Genomic DNA, 22,314 nt, shown 5'->3' on the forward strand with positions numbered 1-22,314 from the left:
TTTAAGTTGGAAGCACTTTGTAGAGAATACATACACGTCTAACTACAAACGGAGGTTTATTGGTTTCTCTTCTGAATTCAAAAGGTCCAAGGTTCAAATGGGACAGTCGTTGCCTGGCTTCTTCTGACAGCTCACACATTCGTCTCTTCGTGTACGGGGACGGAGAACGGGATTTAGAAGCTATCGTAGGCTGCTCGTAGTTCCTTGTTGCTAGGCTATGCCTGTTCTTCTCAGGTGAAAGAGTGTTTTTCTTTGGTAACCTTGTTTGCAATTTTCCATTTGGGGTTGAGTGATGTATGCAATTCAAATTATCCTAAAGTGAAAAGAGAAATTATCTGGTTTGACAGCAGGCTGAACAAAGATCACTGACAATAATGGAAACAGTGAACAAATAATTTTAACAGAAATAGCTGCATGTCAGTTGAAGTTCTCCTCACAAAACTATAATCAAGCAGCAATTTGGAAAAAAACAATGTTTTTATAGTTTTGTCTGAAACGAGAAGGAGGTTAAAACACACATTGCTAAATGCTACATATTAAGGTTAAGTGCTGATAGTTGCCTAATTAGCTTGCTCAATTATTGTGCAATGACCATGAAAAATTAAACTGAATTTTGTCAAAAGTTCACTTACCATAAAGTTTATCTAAAATAAACTGTTTATTGTCAGTCTGTGTATTTTTTTGAAAACATAGATCTTTTAAAGTTCTCATTTTTTAAAATAAAATGAATTAAAATAGAAGTCTATTGGGTAGTTAAAATTATTTTGCAAAAATTCACAAGTATAATCAATCACATTCTGTGTTGTATATTTTCTTGGATGACAGCGAATGTAAAAAAATCTTCAGAAAATTGTAAACAAAAGCTATGTTGAGCAAAAAACTTTAAAGAGCATCTTCTAAAGTTCTTCCTAAATGATGCAAATAATTTTGCAAATGAAAGAGAAAACAGCTCTTTATTCATACAATAACACTTGATATCCAAGTTATGGATTTTGAGGGCAAAAGTGTATAAAATCATATCATTATCAAATATTGGCCAAAATATCAATCTCTGACAGGGTAATATTTTTAATACTTATGTATAGTAGAATAAAGTGGGAGAAAGACCAATCCCACCACCTTCCCAGCAGAAACACAGGATCATTTGTTTTACCAGCAAAACCTACCTAAGAATCAGCACTAACCCTTCTTCCGAATAGGTGATAAATTTGTGACCTATTTAAATTCTGTGACACTACGGTTTTGTTTGAAATACATTATCATTCCTTTGTAATTCCTGGCATTAAATGAGCATTCAATTATTCTTCAAGCTTTATAGGTCAAGGCACTCTAGATAATACAACACTTATCAGAACACTCAGTCAGTAGCATTTTTTAAACTTTAAATACCACAGTGTGGATAATTAGGCTTTTTGGTCAAATTTGGCCCAAATTCCCATGCTGTAGAAGGTCAAAAAATAAAGTAATAGCAATACATTTTCTTCCTCTCAGAAACTCTTTTTCAAGCTTGAGGAATCTGACATTCCTCCGGAGTGTGAATGCTGCATGCACTGCTTGAGTTCAAAAGAACCCAGGAGTAAAATCTACAAAGAAATTTCCAATTTGCCTTTCCGACTTTCCATCTACACCTAACAATGAATGAGGCTGAGGTTGTGCGTTTGATTTCCATCAACTTAATTGGCATCTGCATTACAAAGACCTCCATTTATGCCTCCATTCTTCTCATGCCTGTACCAGCATCACCTGAAAACTGACCAAATTCTCTTCAAGATTAATTTTAATTTCACCAGAAGCAGTCTGTTCTGACAGCTTATACCATCCATAAAACTACATCTTCACAGCAACACAGGCTGATTTTGATGTGCTGTTTGTAAAGTATTAAATACTTTCTAAGGACTTTTTGTTTTGTATCATGTTGCCCTTTTTGAAGTCAACTTCAATGAAGATAGTTTTTGCATAACAGTATTTTTTACTGATTTTGTTATTCTTCATTTACATGTCTCCATATATTCCTTTTGTTAAATTTGGAAGAAACTTTAGAGTGAACTGACAACACTGCAGAAAGGCTCAATTCATCCAGGTCTCTTTGCACACATACCTGCCTCAGACCGCTGCATTTTCATGATGCTGCACACCTACTGCTCACCACAGTTGTTGAATAATCTAGAGCAACTTCGCATAACAGCCAGTGTCCCAGAAGACCCAAAGTTCCAACTGGTGAGACCACAGGAGTGCTACCAAACAACCAATGTATCATTTTTTTTCTTCGAGTCTTTTCAGATTCAACCTTTAGCTTTACTTGTTGCAGTATTTTCAGTTTAATACTTTTTCCCCCTCAAATGACATTTTCTTTTCCATTATTATTGCAGATATTGTTATGGAAAACAATTATATTTATTGGTTTGTTTTTGATAACATATCTGCTCTAGCTTCACCTAGTTTTCATTGTTCCGCCTTAACTTAAAGTGTCTGTAGGAAACTGTGAGATGGCATCTCCCCTAAAAATACCCCAGGGGCTGACACTTCAGCTGATCATATGACACAGCAGCTGATAATTGTTTCAGATTCAAGGAACTCTCAACATTTACTGTCATGCACCAAACATACTCTTTACTCATACTTGATTAAAAATTTAATCAAGTTGTCAAGCACCAATGACAACTGCTTTAACCACAACGAAAGAATGAGAAAAGTTGGAAGTGAGTACCACATGCAAAAATTGGAAGCAGGGCTATCAATATTAAATCTAGAAATGAAATTGCAAACAATTAAATTATGCTAACCTGTATGTGACTCCTTCCCGATCTTAACAGACTTTCTGTAATAAGGGAGCTTGTAGAAAATCTCAGTTTTGGTGCAATTCCCTAGAAGAGAGGCAATAATTGAACATCAAGCTCCAACTCAAGATAAAGGGTATCAAAGAAGTAAATGTCACCTAATGTAACAAACCATTCCTAATTTTAAGCCATTTCCTTTGTTAATTTCAGCCTTTAATAAAGATAATTAGAAAAGACAGAACAGCAATGGTAAATGTCAAGATGCTAACATTTGCATTTCTGACAATTCAATTACAGATGATTATATTGCTTTTGTACAACAATTAAGGTCTGACTTTTATTTCAAGACATTTCTTTGTCAAAAGCACTTTTCAATTTTTTTCATGCCATGTTATGTAGCATCAACAAATTGCAGTCATGATGTAGAAGTTTTATGAATGCTAACTTTGCAAACTTACTTATAAATAATTTCAATTGTGCCATCTTTCTTATAAAAACATTTTGAATATTAGTTACTTACACTGCAAATAACCTTTTGTTTGCAATACAGAAACATGTCTCCCATGCTGTACAATCACATTCCACTTAAACCCAACCCCTTCTTGCACATTTGTCTGGCACAGGGCAGCCCTTCTTGGGCTGATCTGGAGCCAGTGGGATCCAGATGAGCCTGCTGGTCCATCAACACACATGCTAATTGGCCTGCAAATCCTGCAAAACGTTACAGAGATGATAGTTTGTGTTGCACCCACATTGTTTTACTGCTGATGATTTTTATGACATCTTCAGAAATACAGAATTTTTGAGACCTCTACTTCTTGTAAAATTTGGCTAGAATCGGCCAACATGGACAAAATCTACCAAGATGAGATACACAGGTACTCCTTCCCAGCATTAAAAAGGCATATAAGAACTAAAGATAACATTTTCTGTAAATGAATGGAGATCACCTGTTTGTACGTCTTACATAACTCTGCAGAAGCAAAGTGTCCCTAGGGAACTTTCCATCTTCTTCCTTCCACACATCTTGCTGCACATCCCTGTGTATCCATGTGCATGAACATCTGTGCATCTGAATGTACAGAATTACTGAGAACATAAAGGAGCTTTTTCCTTTAGTGATTGTGACCCTACACAGTCCAGAGAATCAGGAGAAACTTCATGTATGAAGGTTACTACTGGACCAAAGAATTCTCTGCCACCTGCCTAAACACACGCTGATTTCCCATGAGAGAATATGATCCAATCCCACGTTAAAATATGGAAATGAAATGTATGAAGATGTATGAAATGAGAAAAATGCCAAGACAGTTCAGCCATGGCAATTAACAGACTCCAGGATTCAACCAAATTAAGCTGTATCATATAAAAGAGATTTTAAAGCTGACCATCTTTAATCAATTCATTTTTATTACTAATGAATTATCAAGTGCCATCAACAGTTTAAAAAGGAACATATCAGAATTAGTAAATCTATAAAAAGCAATAGTGGAGCACCTTCTTCTGTTACAGAGACAGAGAATGATTACAGAAGTGTTAGAAGTTTGTAGCTGAAAGTCACACAAAACCACAGTTCCTTCAGAGCCACAGTTTGTGGAGAGGAAACATGGGATGGCACTTGCATTCACAGGAATGGATATGTCAGAAGCAACTTAGAGCCCAACATCAGAGGTGTTATTCTTTTCTCAGCAGCTTCCAAACTAGGGATTACTGAAATATATTCAGTATAGTATTATGTAAAGGCTGAAATTGTGTATAACCCCAAATACATCTGTAAATGAACTTCCAGCTAGCAACTGTTTAGAAACTACTTCTCTGCCACTGACATGGCCCAGGCAGACTTATTTATCCTTTTGTACCAGCCATTACAAGGATGTGGAATGGAGGCAACATTAATTTGATCACAGAAAACCTGTAAAGACAGTTGGTGTTTAGAAGAACCCAAATTATACAGCAAGTTTAATATGTGCTTCTAACTGCAAGAGGCATGAGGAGAAGCCTGTAGCATTATAAAAAGTATGCATATGTACAATCAGAGGTCTTGTAGTGGTGTGCTAATGAAAGACAGTGGAACTAAAGAGAAAACTGTTTTAAGTAACACAGCAAATATTGCATGAGGGTGGAGAAGGAAGATAAGAATATCTGTAAGAAGTCACTACTAGTCAAGGTTTAAGCATATTCTGAAAGGCAAGGGTTGCAGGGAAATACAGACAAGCCAGCAAAAGCCTCAGCCAGGCCACGCTGGACCGGGGGAGATAACTCGAGGCATGTCTTGTATGCACATTGTGTTTGTAAGCCTCGTAAGACATTTAGCCAGAGACGTTATCAGCCAAGTGCCAGATTTCTGGAGGAGTTCTGATCCTCTCAACTTGGGATTCCTTCCAACTGGCAGATTAACACTGCTAATCAGGCACTGCTTGTCGCTGCCTATCTGAACTCCACAACCGTAACCTTGCTGTTGCCACCTTTATTTTTTTTTTTAATAAAAGACAATTTTATTGGGAATCAAAATGCCACTGTAGCACAGCTGTCAGTCAAAAATACATCTCAGCTAGCTATAAATAACTTGTTATTCTGTGGGAAGAATATAGCTAGACTGCCTGATTTCTGTTCTCAAGACCTTGTTTAACACTTTTCTTTTTGTTTAGCATTTACATACGGTGCTTCCTGCTGACAAAGTTTGCAAGAGATATTTGCCAATGAAGCTTAGGGAAAGCTCTAAGATAAAATCATTTGAGACTGTATTTACTCTGGAGGTAGAGTGATATTTTAAAGCTACTACAGTGTCATCATCCAGGTACATCCTAATGACTCTGCTACACATCTTCTCACCATCCACAAAGTATGGCACATCTTCATTATTATAAAATACATATCAAAGAGCTGCTCTGATTGAAAAAATAATTATTTTTCTTTTGTAGAGACAATTTAATGTGCTGCAGAACCATACACTTTGTCTCACAAAACCACGGCATTAACTCATTCAAGAATAACACAGTATTTCCCACCAAATTAGCAATTTTAATTGCAAGTGACAGGGCAATTTCTAGGTTGCCCTTAGAGGGGAATCTGTAGATCAGCTGACAGATACCAATGACCTTCTATCAACCATCTCTCCAACCACCACCATTTTCTTTTTATAATTTTTAATCCAGTTGCAATAGACAGGATAACTGAGTACCTCTCTTCCCAGTCCAAAAGTACTGCCACACTACTTGTAAAACTCAGTAAGAGGAAGAAACCTCAGAATGCACCTTCTATTTCATCATCACCTTCAAAGTATGTTCTCTAGTTATTCCATTATCACTCAAGATTCATCTGCCTTAAACACTAAGAACGGATGGTCTGAGATGAATTCCTTCTCATTTAATATATACACGAGCCCATATCTCTAGAAAACTAACATTAAGTCATTCTAATCCTTCCAATTAGTTGCCATTTATCATATTTTTGTGAAACTGTGGAAAAGGCAGTTACTGAATGGGTGTCAATGGGCTGAACAGATCTTAAGAAATAAACTTTGAAACTGAAAATCAACTGCACAGCACTAAGCCAAATTTCATTCAATTACTATTTTGGTGCTGATTTTGGACCTCAGGAAAGGCCGACAGGTCAGACAGAGTATGTGTAAAAGTTGCACTGATTGTCACTGTCCTAAACAGTATGAAAAATTGTAGCATTTTGTTGCAGACTAAGAGACACTGAGGAGGAAGGTTACACAGTTTACGTGTTGAAAACCATCAAACTGATACCAAATTTCCTTCTCCTCCCACTACATCACTTCCACTACCAACTGCACCATGGCTTGAATTGAGAGAGAGATATGTCATACTGCTGAATACAAGACCAAATGAAAACTTTTTCCCCACTGAACACTTTCTAAAAGGATTTTTGAAAACAAACAAACAAACAAACAACACAAAAAAGAAACAAAAATTACCTTCACCAGTACATTCAACACCCGAAATGGCAAAATCTGTCAGAAGTAATTGTTTTTCATTTGAAGTAGTTCAAGGGATTTCCCCAGTAAAACACACCATATAATAAATACAATCCACAGATATTCACTCACTGTAAAAGAAGAGGACCTCTTCATTAAAATCTCACGATCTAAACCATGGTGCCCACGAGTAAGCTTAGGGTCAGAGAACAGGAAATCTCTTGTATTTTCTTCATAAGTAGCTAGAATTTCTCCCACTAGAAAGGAAATATATACTTTAATTGGAAAATGGACAACGCCATGCAGTACAGACACCACACACAGGACCATATTGAAATTAAGATAAATCATGTTCTTTATAAATTCTACAACTCCATATCATGCTGTGCAAACACTCTACCAAGTTAAATGGGACTCTGCTCAGAAGCATGCAGAATTCAGTGTTTTTACTCTTTACTGTAACAAATTTATAGAGCAGTTAATGCAGACTTTGTAAAAATGTGTACAAGAAGTTTTCTCAAGGCAATTCTTCAATACTTCTCTACTTCTGCCCCTGTGCACAGAAGAAGAAACTATTTTTTTTTAAGCAGCAGCCAATACCTTATGAAAAACTGTATTATTTCATACTACTCAACATTCATGCTTCTTAATTTGGAAATTGGCACTTGTGAGAAAGAAATGCAGATTTTCTCAAAATCCTGGCTTGCTACTTTTTTTATATTCTTTAGGGCAAAAGCCAGAAAATAGATTATATATATATATTTAATTGTGCTCCCACCATCATTTTGTCAGTTTACATTGGGCTGTATCACATCTATCTCCAAGTCCTAGAAATTAAATTCCTTACCCAAAATCTTTTACCCTCCCACAAGAAAAACCCACATTCAGTTCATGTCTTCAAGTGAACACTCTGGCGAGTCACCTGAGAGAAGCAATTGTTTCCTCGAAACTACTACAGACATGTAACAGTGTGCTATTAATACTAGAGTTTCCAAACGAGCCCACTTTCAAACTTGACTTTATTTCCAATAAAATGCAGATTTACATTATTCATGGGCACACTTGAATTTCATTAAAATATATTTTTATAATCACACAAACCAATAACAGAAGTACAACAAATCACTATTTATTATCTTCATATATCCCAAGAGACATGTAATACTTATAGTGAGGATAAGAGTTTTCCCAGTGGTCACCATTAAAATAGAAGGAAAAAAAAAAAAAAGTGTGTCATTTTGAGAACAAGATTATGCACTCTGAAATTTCACAGTCAGCCACTTTGCAATGAATTGTGCTGCAGTTAATAAGTGTGCACTGGATGATTTCGGTTTATTTTCCATTTCTAAAATATTATCACTTTCCTAAGCCTGAGTATGGTACATTTCAATATTTAGTTATTATTTTCTTTCAAGAATAAGATCCTCCTGATCTATTAACATTTTATATTCAGAGGACTATTTGTTGAAGAGCTTTCCATGTTGTTTGTGTTTTGTAAAAAGTGACTGTGACACAATGGGTAACGTCCTTATGGAAATTCACTTATTAAAATGCGTAATTTATGAAGAGATTGATACAATACCTGGAGGAACAAGTTGTATTAGCTCAAGTATCGTTGTGTCAACTAGAAAAGAAAAAAAAAATCTTTCACAAGTTAAAAATAATTACGTGAGAAGTAATTTTGATAGTCTGAAAACAAGAAAAACTACTCACCAATTTAACCCCCATAGCCCTGTACATAGTTACATTATTTCCACTACATCAACAGTAAGGGTAAATTAAGAACAGCTTGTACGAGTACATCAGAATAACCTAATGTCAATAGCAGTGTACAAATACTGACTCTAAACTTGATTTGAAACTTGAAAAAACTAGCATCAGATAGAACTTATCCTTTGAAAACAGCTTATAAAGAAGATGATGCAAGCTTTGCTGCTTTTTTTCAGATAACTCCTGCTCTTCAGATAATATCCCAGGCATATTTCTGGAGTTTGGGCTCAGGGTCAACACTATTTCAGTATAATTCACTATGCTCCACATGTGGCACTGTTTATAGTAAGCACATGATATTTTCTTAAAAAGAAATGAAGTCAGGAATCAATGTTTTACATATACATTTAAAAGAATAACAAAATAAATGATAAATGGAAGCATCCATTATTTGTTTGGATCAGATGGACTTTTGTTAATTAAAATAAGGTTTCCCTTTATTCTATTTTAAAGCATATGTATGTGTGCATTTATAGCACAAAATTCTAGAGGCATTCTCTTAACTGACAGTATTTTTGCAAAGTTACTAGTAGCCAAAAGACAATAAGAAACTTCTGTCTTTTGGTGCAACAGAATTTCTATTTTAAACATTTATTAATGCGATGGTCCTACTTATTTTGTAACACACAAGATGTTATACCCATTTTTCATTAGGATTTCGGAGACTATAGGAAAATAATCACATGCATTAATCCTCCAGAACACCTTTAGAGTCCATACATGCATGATACTAAACACTAAATATATAAGACATAGTATACATAAAAAACAGAACTTACGCTCAAGTAACTCCACAAGGTGTCCAGGATCAACTATATCAGCAAATACCTGAGGGGGAAAAATATATACATATATATATAACCAGATGGACCTCTAAAAAAGAAACAGCACACACAATGTTATTCTTTGCTTCAGATGGTTACCAACAGTTTTATCCCCATTAGGAAAAAGAAATGAAACTGAAATTATCATTTGGAACACAGTCAATTTCATCGAAAGCCAGCAATCCTTGTCATGCTTTCTAGTCACTTCAGGGTTCCCTCTCTGTATTTAAATTAGGGGATATTGAGAAGAATTAAACACATAGTGATATAAGTATCGACTGAGTGTCTTGCAAGAGTGAAAGATAAATTGTTAATTGTATTAGAATTCTGAGAGATGCAGAATAAGATTGTTAATAAATTAGTAATACTTAAAGTTTCATTTTCATGGAACTGACTAGCTTTCGGTGGGTTTTTGTTTGTTTTTGCTTTGTTTTTTAAACTAAATCCCATGTGATTAGAGGTCAAGGAATTTCTGTAAAGAACCCCACTGGACAATAAGCAGGTAGGAAGGTAGGGCACTTCTCTCTAATTCTGCACAAAACTTCACAGCAAGGTGCTACAGATCACGTTGTCATTCAAGGTACCAAATATTTGAAAATATCAAAGCCCTATCATGCCACAAATACCTAGAACTATTCAAAAGCCATTTATAAGAGGACAGATATTGCCCGTTTTCTCCTTCAGCAATACTGCACACAGTTTGACCATGCCGTTTTAGATTTCCTCTAAATTATACTGAAAGCAGTATTCAGCAGTTTTTACTTCCAGTCATTGGTGGGATGCTTATGTGCTTTTAAAAGAGCTAATTTTCTTTTCTATTCTTCAGTGGCTGGTAGAATTACTTTTGTTTCTTGCCCCTTCCCAAGAACATCACTGATGTTTAGTCAATTTGGTTTTCAAAGTGCTGAGGGGTGCTTAAAGGAAAAGAACTAGAAAGGGTAAAGTATTATTATTCATAGGTAGTCAAGAAACCAGATCGTATCTGTAAGAAACTGTGTTTCATTATCCCTGTGGTACAAATAATGAAGCTAGCAGGGACTAGCATATGTGATAAACAACTACACTTTATAAGGAGAGAGTATGACTCAGGGAATTCTGGTGACAAAAATGGAAGAAAAAGTATCTCTAAAGAACAGAGATGTCACCAAAAAGGTTTGTGCTACTATTCTATCTTTCTGTTGAATTGAGTTGGATCTCCTGTATCTAGTTTTCTTTGTTTTTCACCTTCTATAATGCTTATAACAATAATATTTAGTTCCTTCCAAACTAGGAAAATTGATACTGAAAAAGCACCATTCATATAAAAAGGGATAAAGAACAAAAAAGTCTCATCATTTATTACATTCTTCAGTATTTATATCGCTTAAGGCACTGTGTAGGTAAAACAGACACACACCTCCTTTGTGTTGAAGAGAAAAGAGGAGTTATAACACTTTGCCATCCTCAATGGCATGAAGTTTCTGGGGAGTTTGAAATGGGTTTTGTTTGCCTCATATCAGAACTTGACATTATCTTACCTTTTCAAATACTAGTTTTTCTTCAAAAAGCAATGGAAATGCTGCAGGGACACATCGAGTTTTTTTGTACTGCCCAAGTACAGAGACACTAAGATAGAGCTCCTCTTTGTCTTTCAACAGCACTCCGGGGCAAGTTATCTGGAAGAGGAACACATTCATTAAACACACTGAACTTTTGTTATATAAGTAATAGCTTTTTTTTTTTTTTTTTTCAGGATAAGAATGAAGTAGTCAAGGCAGAAATGGTTGATTGCTGAGAATTAGATGATAACAGATTAGAAAGAAAACATTTCTTTTCTAAAGCAATTCCATTTGTGCAGTCTGATAAATAACCATCATTTCAAAATAACCAGGACCAAATTTTTCTTATTGCAAGAAAATTTGTTCCATTCTGTTCTACCAAAACTGACACTGGAATCCCAATCCCAGGTTAGGGCAGTGAATGGTATGCACCAACTGTCTTAGAGTTAATCATCTAGGGTCACAACAGATTCTATACAAATGGTTTAAAAGGTATGTTGAAACCTGTCCAAAACGTAGTCTCCTTAGAGCAATAAACTGTTAAATACACATGCTTGGATATTATATTCTATCCCACCACCAAAAAAAGGAATGTTTATTTGGAAATACTGCGATTATACTAGCTTTCCTTTTTAGTAAGCAAATAGAAGGGAATAAGCAGGTGTTGCTCCTCTACTAGCAATACTTGCCACACCAGCTCTTACCCGAGAACTCTGGCTGCCTCGGAGGGTTCTCAAGGCGCAGAGGACTCCTCATTAGGCTACCAGATACTGCTGCTGTCCTCACAACTTCCCCTCTCTGGCCAATTCTGGTTCTTTAAGTAATAAGAAGCTGGTACGTTTTTAAAGCCCTGATGAACATCACACATTCTCACTTGTGCTTCTACTGCGAGGCTGTACACAAATCATGCCAAAACTATCTGTTATTTCCCCAAGTCACATGGTTTTGTTCTATTAACCAGCCAGGGAATTGTCACCTTTTCACTTAAATTCTATTCCACTGCTCACTTTTTATCGCAGTATAATAAATATGAGGTTGTCTCTTCTAACATGAGGCTGCAGGAGAAACAGTGTTCAGACTTCCAATTGCCACGCAGAAAGACAAAGGAACAGAGTGACAGGAATTAAAATAAGTGCTTTGGTTACACTCTCCTACTCCCAAATGAACATTTTATTTGAGAAATACTTACTGGATCTAAAACAAGGCTGTAGAAACATAGGAAAAAAAGCCGTAAGCGAAACAAAGTACAGAAACCTATGTAAGATAAATGTAGTATAGCTAGAGTATAAGCTTAAAAATCATGCTACTAAACATAAATATCTGAAGGAGGAAAAAAATAGAAAAACAAAGGAAAAAAGTCCTCTCTATGTAAATGCACATTTAAAATCTGAACGTAAAATGCCAGACTAGTAGATATCCAAATTGAAAAAGGCTGCTAGGTCATTAAACAGCTTGTATGGCACTCACACAGCTGCAAATGTGAATAGGACTGAGTGAGAGAGACTGCTTTCAGTCAAGGCAAGATCTCTCAAACTACACACAAGTCCTATTATAGTAGTTAGTTCTGACTTTTCTCCTCGACATTTTTGTAGAATGTGCAATCCGTGTTAGCTTGTGCTTTGTGCCTTTCGCCTTGGAGGAGGCAACCAATATTTGCCCATTTATTGAGCTGAAAAGTGAGAAGCTGCAAGACATCAGAGGAGGCAACCAAGCAAACAACAGTTACGTGCTGTTCATGCTGGCCATCCTGTGAAAGAAACAAGTTCTTACAAATCAGCATGCAGGGGCAAGCAGCAAGGGGAAAACATGGACTTCTGCTACCCTACCCTACTGAGCACTTCATTTCCTGGGCCATAAAGCCAATCTAAAGGTTCACGTATCTTTAAGCCAGCTCCAAAAAATTAATGAGAAATATGTATATGTGTAGGGTTTTTTGATGTTTTATTATTTAAAAATTGTGATGTGTAGAGCTGTGTAACATTTAGGAGATAAAGTGAAGCTGTTATCTGACTGTGAACTTTTCATGCAGGATGAGGGACCACTTAAAAATGGATCAGCTCAGGAAGCGGAGTATCAAAGCTGCAACAGTTCTCAAAATCAACCAGGAGGACTAGGAGAGTGTTATCTTGGACTCCTCTGCTGAGATTCTCAGAGGGATGGAGACATGTAGCAACCCCGTCTTGGGACATCATGAACGGCCAAAAAGCAATCATCAGATTCATCGCATGGAAAGCCAGAGAAACAAACTGACCTCCAATTCTACCTGGCATCCAGTCCTAAATCTGTAGCATGCATATATAACCAATGAAAAAAGGCAGGCCTTAAAAAAATCCCTTTAATGACCTTTACTATTTAACTAACATTAAAAGAAGAAAAGTGCTGTAGCAAAGGCAATGGACAGCATTAACCTCTGTAAAGTACGAGCTTCCAGAAAGAACAGTGCTTTGGATGTAATGTTGCAAAAGTGCAGATTATGATTCTCCATTAAAGGATACCATTTCAGCCTCCCTATCTGGCAGTAACCGCAGTACTAGTAATTCATCCTAGTGCTTGAAGCTTTGCTGTCACCGTGATGAATTCTCCAAGCAGCAAAGATATGAAGGAGAATGTGGTTTCATTCTGTTGCTACATGAACCATCTAATACTAGCAGCAGAGGCAGGAACCAGAATTAGTTTAAAAAGCAAATAACAACGAATTCTTGGTAAGAACAATCACAAGTTATTCAATTTAAATTAATAGTGGAATGAGCGAAATAAAGTCTGTAACAAAGGTTCTTGATTTTGAAAGAACAGCCTTTCAGAAATCAAGAAAACTAGTAGTGAAATAAAGCAAAGAGGTCATGAAATCAGATAGGAGAAGACCTTGGAATTTCACTAAGTCAAAGAAGAAACAAAAAGTCTGGAACTTGTGTCCTTAGCAAGGGAAAACTTAAGAGGGCAGAATTTCTGACACAAGCAGATGGATTTCAGACAAGGTTTAGAAATAAGCAGAGATTTGAAAAGGAAAATGAATCAGTTCTGAGAAATACAGGACTTTGGTCACAGATAAAGAGAACTGGAGAATACAAGTGAGAGTATGATAAACCAACAAGGACCTCAAAACTAACAGGTTCAGCCCAGGTACAACTGAAGGAAATTACGGATATGGAAAATCACCCAATACGCTCCAGGCCTAAACCAAAGAGTCAGAGTGAGACTGAATCATCTTCTGCTCAGGAATGTAGTTCCCCTCGATGGATCTCACACATCATTAAAACCTATGCATGAAAATGAGAATAGAACCATCTGACTAGAAAATGACAAATGTAGGGCCCACGTCAGGTCGGGGGAAAAAAGAAAGAAGACCTGAAAAATTATAATCTCATCAACCAGAATTTTAGAAATGAAAAGCATGGCAAGTAAAGAATAATAATGGATGAGGAGGAAATTGTGAAAAAAAGAAAAAAAAAACCAGCAGCACATATTTAGTAAAAATAGATCAATCACGCACAACCTGACATTTTCTTGAAAGCTTATTTTCTGAGGAAAGAATATCTAATTTATCTGGACATCAGTAACATCATATGGTGTCACATGAGGAGTTATTACTAACGATGCAGAAGATGGGAATTAGTAATAAAGTCCTAAGGTGGCAGATCACTGGCTAAAGGACAGCATCAATAATGTGCTAAAGTGGGAAGTATCAAGTTGAGGGATGCTATTTAAAGAGTTGCTCTATCTATCCTGGGATCCATCTCATTTTTTTTAAATGACCTTGGCACAAGAAGTCAGAGTGTATGCTCAGGAAAATTGCCAATCAAAATTCAGGAAACATAAGAGGTGGAAAAAAGAGATACAGAAGTAACAGTTTGGGGGACCACAGTAATGGAAATGAGATACACCTACTGTGTAATAATAACAGCTTCTGCTTTTCCTGGAGGGCTCACCCATCAAAGCTGGCTACGGAGAAGATGAACATGTTAATAAATGACAGCATAACCACAGTACAGCTGTTAAGAGACGAACACTACGATATTTAGGATGGATTTTGGATTTTTTTTTCCTGACATAATCAGGGAGACCCCATCTGGGGTGGCAAACGCAGTTCTGATCCTGATCAATGCAAATTCAAAGGCAAAGAGCAGCATCTGAGCCTAAGATGATCAGAAGACTGGTAAGCACTTCATACAAAGTACAACTAAGAGAATCGGGTCTCTTTAGCTCGCAGAGGTAAACTGTGGAATGACAGAACTGCTGCCCCAAAAATTCGTCAAGAGAGCAAACACTAGGGAGGGAAAAAATATTTGAGTGAAAGGATAGTGTTGACATTAGTGTAAGAGGATGTGACAGGAGGGTATCAACTGGTCAGAAGGAATTTTAGGCTGAAAAGTTTTCAAACCATGACAAGAACGAAAGGCTAAAGAGGCTCCACAGAGGGGAAAGGAGGAAAAGGAAAAAATAGGGGAGCACAAAAACACAAAACAAAACAAAAAAACCCAAACACTTAAGTTCTTTAAAAACAGATTAAATATGCTCATGAAAAGGAATATCTGACAGAAATGGATAACAAGGACACAACTGAATGACAGACATCTAATACAAGGCACCTAGATATGAGCTGGAGACTGCTACTAGACCCTTTCTACTACTATTTGCAGCCTTGAGAGCAGGCTGAATATCAGATGCTCCACAGCTGCAGAAGCTGGACCCTCGGGGCAAGAGTGAAAGGAAAATGACCCCCATTCTGTGCTCTCTCCAACACATGAAGAATTCCTGGGTGCAGAAACAGAGGAATAAATAAATACCTGACACCTCCTCCCTTCTGGACCAGGGAGTGCTCTGTGTTATAAGGACCAACACTAGGTGCTGAGGCAGCAGAAAGATGCTGGCAGGGTGCTGACCTCTCCACCTCCATGCAGAAGTTCACAGGTGAATTCAGAGCAACCAAGCAAGCCTAGCAGCAAATAACCAGAAACCAGGTCATTCACTCCCCAGCAAGCACTTTCTGAACCTGCAGTTGCAGTTTTTGGACAGCATCTCAGATTTTCCTTTTGGCAACAAGCAACAAGCAGCATCAGCCCCATGGGTAGGCCTGTGGATTACAGTGACCAGTGCCACAGAGCCAAAGGCAACTGCAGATCGACCGAGCACCATCCATCTCAAGTAATTCTTAACTGGTGCAGGAGAAGCACCTGAATTCTCCCTCCACTCCACCTTGGGTGCAAGACCCGCAGAGCGCCTCGGGCACACACGGAGCGGTTCTAACACCATTCACGGCCCGCAGCGGCCGGGGCGCGGGGCTCCGCAGAGCGGCTGCCCGCGCACGGCGCACGGAAGAGTAGGAGGCCGGCGGGCGGTGCCGGAAGTCGGGCCCGGCGCAGGCCGCGCCGCGGCTTCGCCCCCAGCCTGCGGCCGGGGCAGCGCCAGGGCGGAGGGGCCGCGTCCCGGGGACTCACCGAGCGGATGTCGAACTGCAGGACGCAGAGCAGCGCCTTCCGCGACATGGAGGGACCGGAGCGGGCGGCGCGGCCCCAGCCCCGGCCCCTACCGCGCCGCGGGCCGCGACGCCGTCGCCACAGCAACCGGGGCGCTTCCGGCGGCGGGGCAGTGCCGCCCTGCCGCGCATGCGCTCAACCCCCTTGCGGGCGGGTCTCGCCTCCCAGGCCTCTCAGTGGCGCTAGCCCCTCCCCCCTGCAGCCCCGCCCCTCCGCTGCAGCCCCGCCCCTCCGCTGCAGCCCCGCCCCTCCGCTGCAGCCCCGCCCCTCCACTTCAGCCCCGCCCCCGCCGCGCTAGCCCCGCCCCGCCGCGCTCCTTCCCGCCGCGCCTGCGCCCTGCTCCCGCCCCGCTCCCGCCATGCCCGGCGCCCCGCTCCCGCGTAGGCGCCATTGCCGCCGCCCCGCGGCCTCCCCCTCGCGTCGCCTTTCGGCCGTTTCTTTCATTCTGATGCGTATTTGGGCCGCATCTATGTCCTGTTCGAGGCACCTGGGTACTTTGAACACATATGTGAGTGCCCCCTGTGTGCGAGGGCGCTTGTGTGAGGAAGACTGAGGGACGAAGATGATATTTTAAAGATTTGTTTCTTCCTGGACTCAGGAGCTTTTATAGCTGAAACCATTTAGGTCTCATGGATGCCACGATCTTCCGACTTTATGCTGTGGCAGTCTAAGCTCAGATTGTGAGAGGGTTAAATATTAAAAAAAAAAAATCCACTACTGAAGAGTTGAGCCGTGACTCTCCAGTACCTTTAGCTGTGGGGAGGTGAAGCCGCTCTGGGCAATTCTAATGGCTTCCAAAAGAGGGCAGTGGCTCAAATGCATCTCACCACTTTATTTAAATTCTGCAATTTCAAATACGTTAGTGCTAAGTGATCTGGGAAGAGTCAGCATTCTCAATTAAAAAAAAAAAACGCAAAGAGCTGTATAAGCGGGTGCAAGACAAAAGTAGAATGAAGTGTTCATTGTGATATTTCACCCACAGATTTCAGTATTTTACTGTTAATAAATGACTGGAAATACAGGCCTTATTTTCATTAATTTGGCTTCTGTGACAGCTGTAAGTCTTTCTTTGTCATAATAAAGGGCAGGGATCTGTAGTTAGCAATCGAAAAAGACTCATTCTGGAGATTAGTCCCCACCTCACTATTGTCTCAGGTAGTTGTAGAGAGCAATAACGTCTCCCCTGCGCCTCCTGCAGACTAAATAACCCCGGCTCCCTCAGCCGCTCCTCACGAGGTCTGTGCTCCAGCCCCTTCACCAGCTTCGTTGCCCTCCTTTGGACACGGCTCCAGCACCTCCATGTCCTTCGTGTAGTGAGGGCCCCAAAGCTGAATACAGTATTTGAGGTGCAGCCCCACCAGCACCGAGTACAGGGGGGCGATCACTTCCCTGGCCCTGCTGGCTACACTGTTCCTGGTACAAGCCAGGAGGCCGTTGGTCGCCTTGGCCACCTGGACACGCTGCTGCCTCGTGTTCAGCTGGCTGTTGACCAGCACCCCCAGATCTTATTCTACCACACATCTCTCCAGCCGCTCTGCCCCAGGCTTGTAGAGCTGCCAGGGGTTGTCGTGACCCAAGTGCAGGACCCAGCACTTGGCCTCGTTGAACCTCATGCAGTTGGTCTCAGCCCATTGATCCAGCTGCAGAGCCTTCCTGCCCTGAAGCAGGTCAACTACCTTGGTGTCAACTGGAAACTTGCTTAGGGTGCACTCAATCCCCTCATCCAGATCCTTAATAAAGATCAATAAGAGCATTGATAAGATATTATGGTAAGAGTAGCCATGCAAGAACAGAAGCTAGATAGATGCTGGAATCAAAAACAGTATCATGTTTGTAATGAAAAATCAATATCTGTGTGCACTGCCCTGGGACAGAAGTACTCTATAATCCTTAAAATGGCCATAAGGCAGGACAGGGAGCTTCTCCGAAGTGATAAGACAGCAGCAAGTTTTAATTCTTCTCCCTGAGAGGTCTGCGGTGGATGGGCCATGCACTCAGCACAAAGATGCGTTTTCATACCCTGGTCTGTGGACATTTGGCCACTTTGTCCCACTGGCCCTTGGAAAGCAAGGCCGCTGCAGCGACGTTTATCTTCTCCAGCCCTCTCTGCAGCAGGGTGAGATCTACCTGGACCTTCTGGCTACAACAAAGTGCATAATTTAGTCTTATATTTGCACAGCAGAAAGGGAGAGATTTAGGGAACAAGGGGGAGAAATCCTGACTTTCAACACAAGTCCATTTGCTAATAAGCCAAAATGATAACCAAAAGCACAAAAAACACACACTACTCAGCAGACCTAAGGTTTTAGTTGCTATAAAGTTTCCCTGCTGTGAAAGCACCTCTTCATTTCTGAATTCCTTTGCTTTTACAAAAGTAAATCTTCTTGTAGCGCTACTTACATACTTAGTTTCATGTAATAAAAAGCCTGGGTGACAGCTTTGCATTATGTTAATGGTTTTGCAATCTGCTTCATTTAAAAGCTTCATCTTTTTCTGTCTTGCAGCCCCTCCCACGTATGTGCTATGGAAGACCCTTTGTACCATCAAAATACTCAATTCTGCTCTTATTTCTGCCACTGAAAATCAAATGTAACTATCAAAAGTGTAAAGTTGCACAGGTGTAAGATAATTATCATGAGAATTATATCCTATTATTGCAGTGCTCTTGAGCATCAGGCCTGAGGAGTTTCATTGCAGTTGGCATAAAAATATGTATTGTACTGTAAAACATCTAAAGTAGGAAATATGTGAAGAAGAATCACATTTGTAAATAGTGGATATTCCAAGTCCAGAATCTAAAGGTACCAAGGACTAGGGAGAATTAGACTAGGAAAAACTGAAGACCAGAGAGCAAGTCTGAGAGACCAGAGAGCGAGTTTGTTGGAGGTTCGCTTTCAGCTAACAGGGAAGCCAAGAATGGGTTTTTCCTGAAGCTTCAGAAGCATCACAGTGGGTGCAAAGTGGCATTTCACAGTCATTGTGGCAATAAGAATCAAGGAAATAAAGTAACTTTCCACGTTTTTCCACTTTCAGCTGCAATAAAAGTGTTACCAGAGAGCCATTTCAGTCTGCTTTAAGACCTGGATGTTGATGGAGCAGCCAAAGGAGACTTTTGTGTAACTCCACATCCAACTCTTCTCTTTAGGTATCACCACTGAGTACAGTTGCCTTGTCATTAATAACTGTGGAGAATTCCAGGAAGACATCTGCTCAAATAACAGCAACAAATTACGAGCTACGGAAAGATTTCCATATTAAAAAAAACAAACAAGCAAAACATTCATTAAGACTGCTGTACTTTAGAGAGGAAAAAAGTCAGATGTAATACAAAAGAGGTACATAAGGGATTGAATAATATGGATAAATGGACTCTTCTATTTACCCATGCCTATTTATCCTTTCAAAGGACACATGCAAGGAAATTAAAAAACAGTACTTTCAAAACTGAGAGAAGAAAGTACGTTAGCTAGTGGAACTCATTATCACAAGATACACTCAGCAGTGTTCAAAGCAGAATCAGCACACTTTCCAGACCCCATAGGACAATACCCGCATGCATTTCTTATTTTGATCTTCTCACTCACTGCTAGGTTAAATGTACAATTCACAGAAGTCAATTCCTGTGCAAGTAATTGTAGTCAAGGAAAACAGCCAGAAGAAGTTAAGACTAAACAATCCCAGGATGCTGTAGAGCAGAGCTGTAAGGATTTTGTAATGTGAGAGATTCTAATAGGATCTAAGGGGACCAAAGTGAATTACATTACTGCAGACAGTGGTGTAACGGCGAAGGTAGAGTTTTAGATTATTGATGAGGATAGGGATGGAGATTACCTGAGGGTGTCAGCACACACTTCACAAAATATATTTTCATAAAATCTTTCTACTTCAAAGCAAGAAGAAAGAGTTGCTCGGAAGTTTGCATTCATTAATATACATTGCTTTAGACACAGGCCTTAATGATTTTGTCGATCCTGTCTTAATACAGTGCATTGCCCTCATCCTATTCCTCCCTCCCCTGCAAGGACAGCACTGGGCAGAGCTCCCAGGCTTCCAGCTCACATGATGCTCCTCCAAGTTGCTATGGGCAGAAGGCCACATGGATGTGTCCTTCCACAGGACATTTCTTCCCCGAGCGCTTTGGGGCTTCCTAGTGCCTTTTGAGGAGCATTTCCTCAACACGTCTGGATAAAACTGTGCACCTCTCTAGCATTTCATAGCCTGGGTCTCCTGTATTGCTGCTAAGCTGATGTTTGCTTTGGTGGATGTGACCATTAACCTTTACTGATTCTTGATGTAAGTCATGCCTGCAATAAGAACAAGGCACGCTGCCCAAAGACACTGAAGTTTTACTTAATGTTAAGCTATTTTCTGGGTCTCCTAAATTCTTTCGTGACTGGCTGCAGCCTGAAGAAGAAATCAAATCTGATTTGATCACAGCCACTAGAGGAATGTTCCGGATCTTGAATTAGTTGTACTAATTGGAAACTCGCCTTGTAAAGGAATGATCTAAATTCATCTCAGAGATAATTTCTATGAAGCTGGTCTTATGAATTCACAAATGGTACATATACAATCAGCCAATGCGGCATTAGATTTCTACTCCTAAAAAAGTTTCTGCGCTTTCGCTTAATCAGTTCAAATGAGGTAATACTTTTCTTTGTGTTTTACATTTTTTTTTTAATTATCTTTGATGGAGACATTGCACAAGTGAAGTATTTGCCTGAAACAAAATTCTTCCAACCAAGTTTTAAACCCCTGAAAATGGGGGTTTATAATGGGACTGCTGATAGACCCTTAACAATAGCGTTGTGAATGGCGCTGCTATAATTAATGATACTTCGGAAAGATTTATGGTCCTTAGACAGAGATAAAACAGAAATATCATTGCTTCTTTGCCTCCCATCATTTTATCCTCTATGAAATCTTATGTGAAATAAGTCAAATGAAAAATGTAAGCTCTTAATCTTTTCCCAGAGCCCCGTCTCTTACTTGATGAACACTTTTGTAGAATAAATTAGAGCATTTTATTCCTTCTGTATGTACCACTTTGCACTTGAAAAGCAAAGAAAAGGATATTGTTGGGATGGCAAAGAAACTCAAGATGATGGTCATGGAGGAAGTAGAAAATACCAACTTCTCTCGTTAAGTTCACTTTCCTTCTTCTGCCCTCAAAGATTTCAGTCCTTCAGTAGTCCAGAAAATGCCCATTCCTGACATAAGTGTCTACAATTTCTGTCCTATTGCCAGGTACAAATTGGTGCCAAGGTATCAGAGCTGCTAAAGCCAACAAAAGAAGCCGAGACCCCTCTACTCTACTTTACCATTCACACTCCAGCCTTTTCCCTTGATCAGGTGTTTTAGTCCCTTGGTTCTAAGCTATAGAGAAGCAGTCCTCTTATGCTCTTTTATTTAATGATCGCATTGTACCTTACCAATGGAATAAAAGCTCCACCCAAGAGTTGCGTTCCTGCAGTTTCTGGGCCACTGAATTGTGTGCGGAGCTTCGTTACCATCCCAGAAAACCTGGCTGCTCCCCCAGAGCCCTCTCGTCCTCCTGCAGAAGGGCAGAAACAGCAACGCGCTGCCGAGCCGCGAAGGGCAGCGGCGCAACGTGGGCTGCAGGCTCCTCTGAGCCGTGTGAAGGCAGCGACCATCACACACTGCCAGTGAATCAGCATCAGGAGAAACTTCGCCTACCGGCAGCCAGCACGAGGCCGCAGATGAACTGGAGGGTTGAGAAATCACCGTCTTGGCACAGGCCATCTGAAATGATGGTTAAAGCTCAAAATCCATCGTGTCCCACAGTGGTCGTAGGCTCGGGCTTCTTCTGGCCTCATCCAGATCGGATAGCACCTAGTCACTTGTTTTTCAAAAATCTCTCTTTCAAGTGTGTCAGGAATGTTGTTCCTCTGCCCACGAAAGTAGCGGCATTTCAGCATTCCCTGTTAACGTGATTGACAATGGCGAAGTCTCTGGAGAACGAGAGGGATG

The 22,314-nt window shown here is 39.9% G+C and overlaps 1 protein-coding gene across 2 annotated transcripts in view; it reads right to left on the reverse strand.

The window, feature by feature from the left end:
- SPATA6 (spermatogenesis associated 6) overlaps positions 1 to 16,368 on the reverse strand; it is a 36,398-nt gene extending 20,030 nt beyond the window's left edge. Inside the window, exons 1-7 of one of the 2 annotated variants that reach the window (XM_088536712.1) lie at positions 16,285 to 16,368; positions 10,829 to 10,966; positions 9,267 to 9,315; positions 8,300 to 8,341; positions 6,850 to 6,974; positions 2,784 to 2,864; positions 35 to 313 (exon numbers count right to left, since the gene is read on the reverse strand). In XM_088536712.1, coding sequence (XP_088392838.1) covers positions 35 to 313; positions 2,784 to 2,864; positions 6,850 to 6,974; positions 8,300 to 8,341; positions 9,267 to 9,315; positions 10,829 to 10,966; positions 16,285 to 16,332 — 762 coding nt within the window. In that variant the 5' untranslated portion in view covers positions 16,333 to 16,368. The remainder of the gene's footprint in view (positions 1 to 34; positions 314 to 2,783; positions 2,865 to 6,849; positions 6,975 to 8,299; positions 8,342 to 9,266; positions 9,316 to 10,828; positions 10,967 to 16,284) is intronic. The other variant, XM_088536706.1, reaches the window with a different exon arrangement.
- Positions 16,369 to 22,314: the final 5,946 nt, after the last annotated feature.

The sequence above is a fragment of the Tinamus guttatus genome, unplaced genomic scaffold, assembly GCF_059628265.1.
Source record: "Tinamus guttatus ecotype Peru unplaced genomic scaffold, ASM5962826v1 Tinamus_guttatus_pri_ptg000044l, whole genome shotgun sequence".
NCBI classification, from domain to species: Eukaryota; Metazoa; Chordata; class Aves; order Tinamiformes; family Tinamidae; genus Tinamus; species Tinamus guttatus.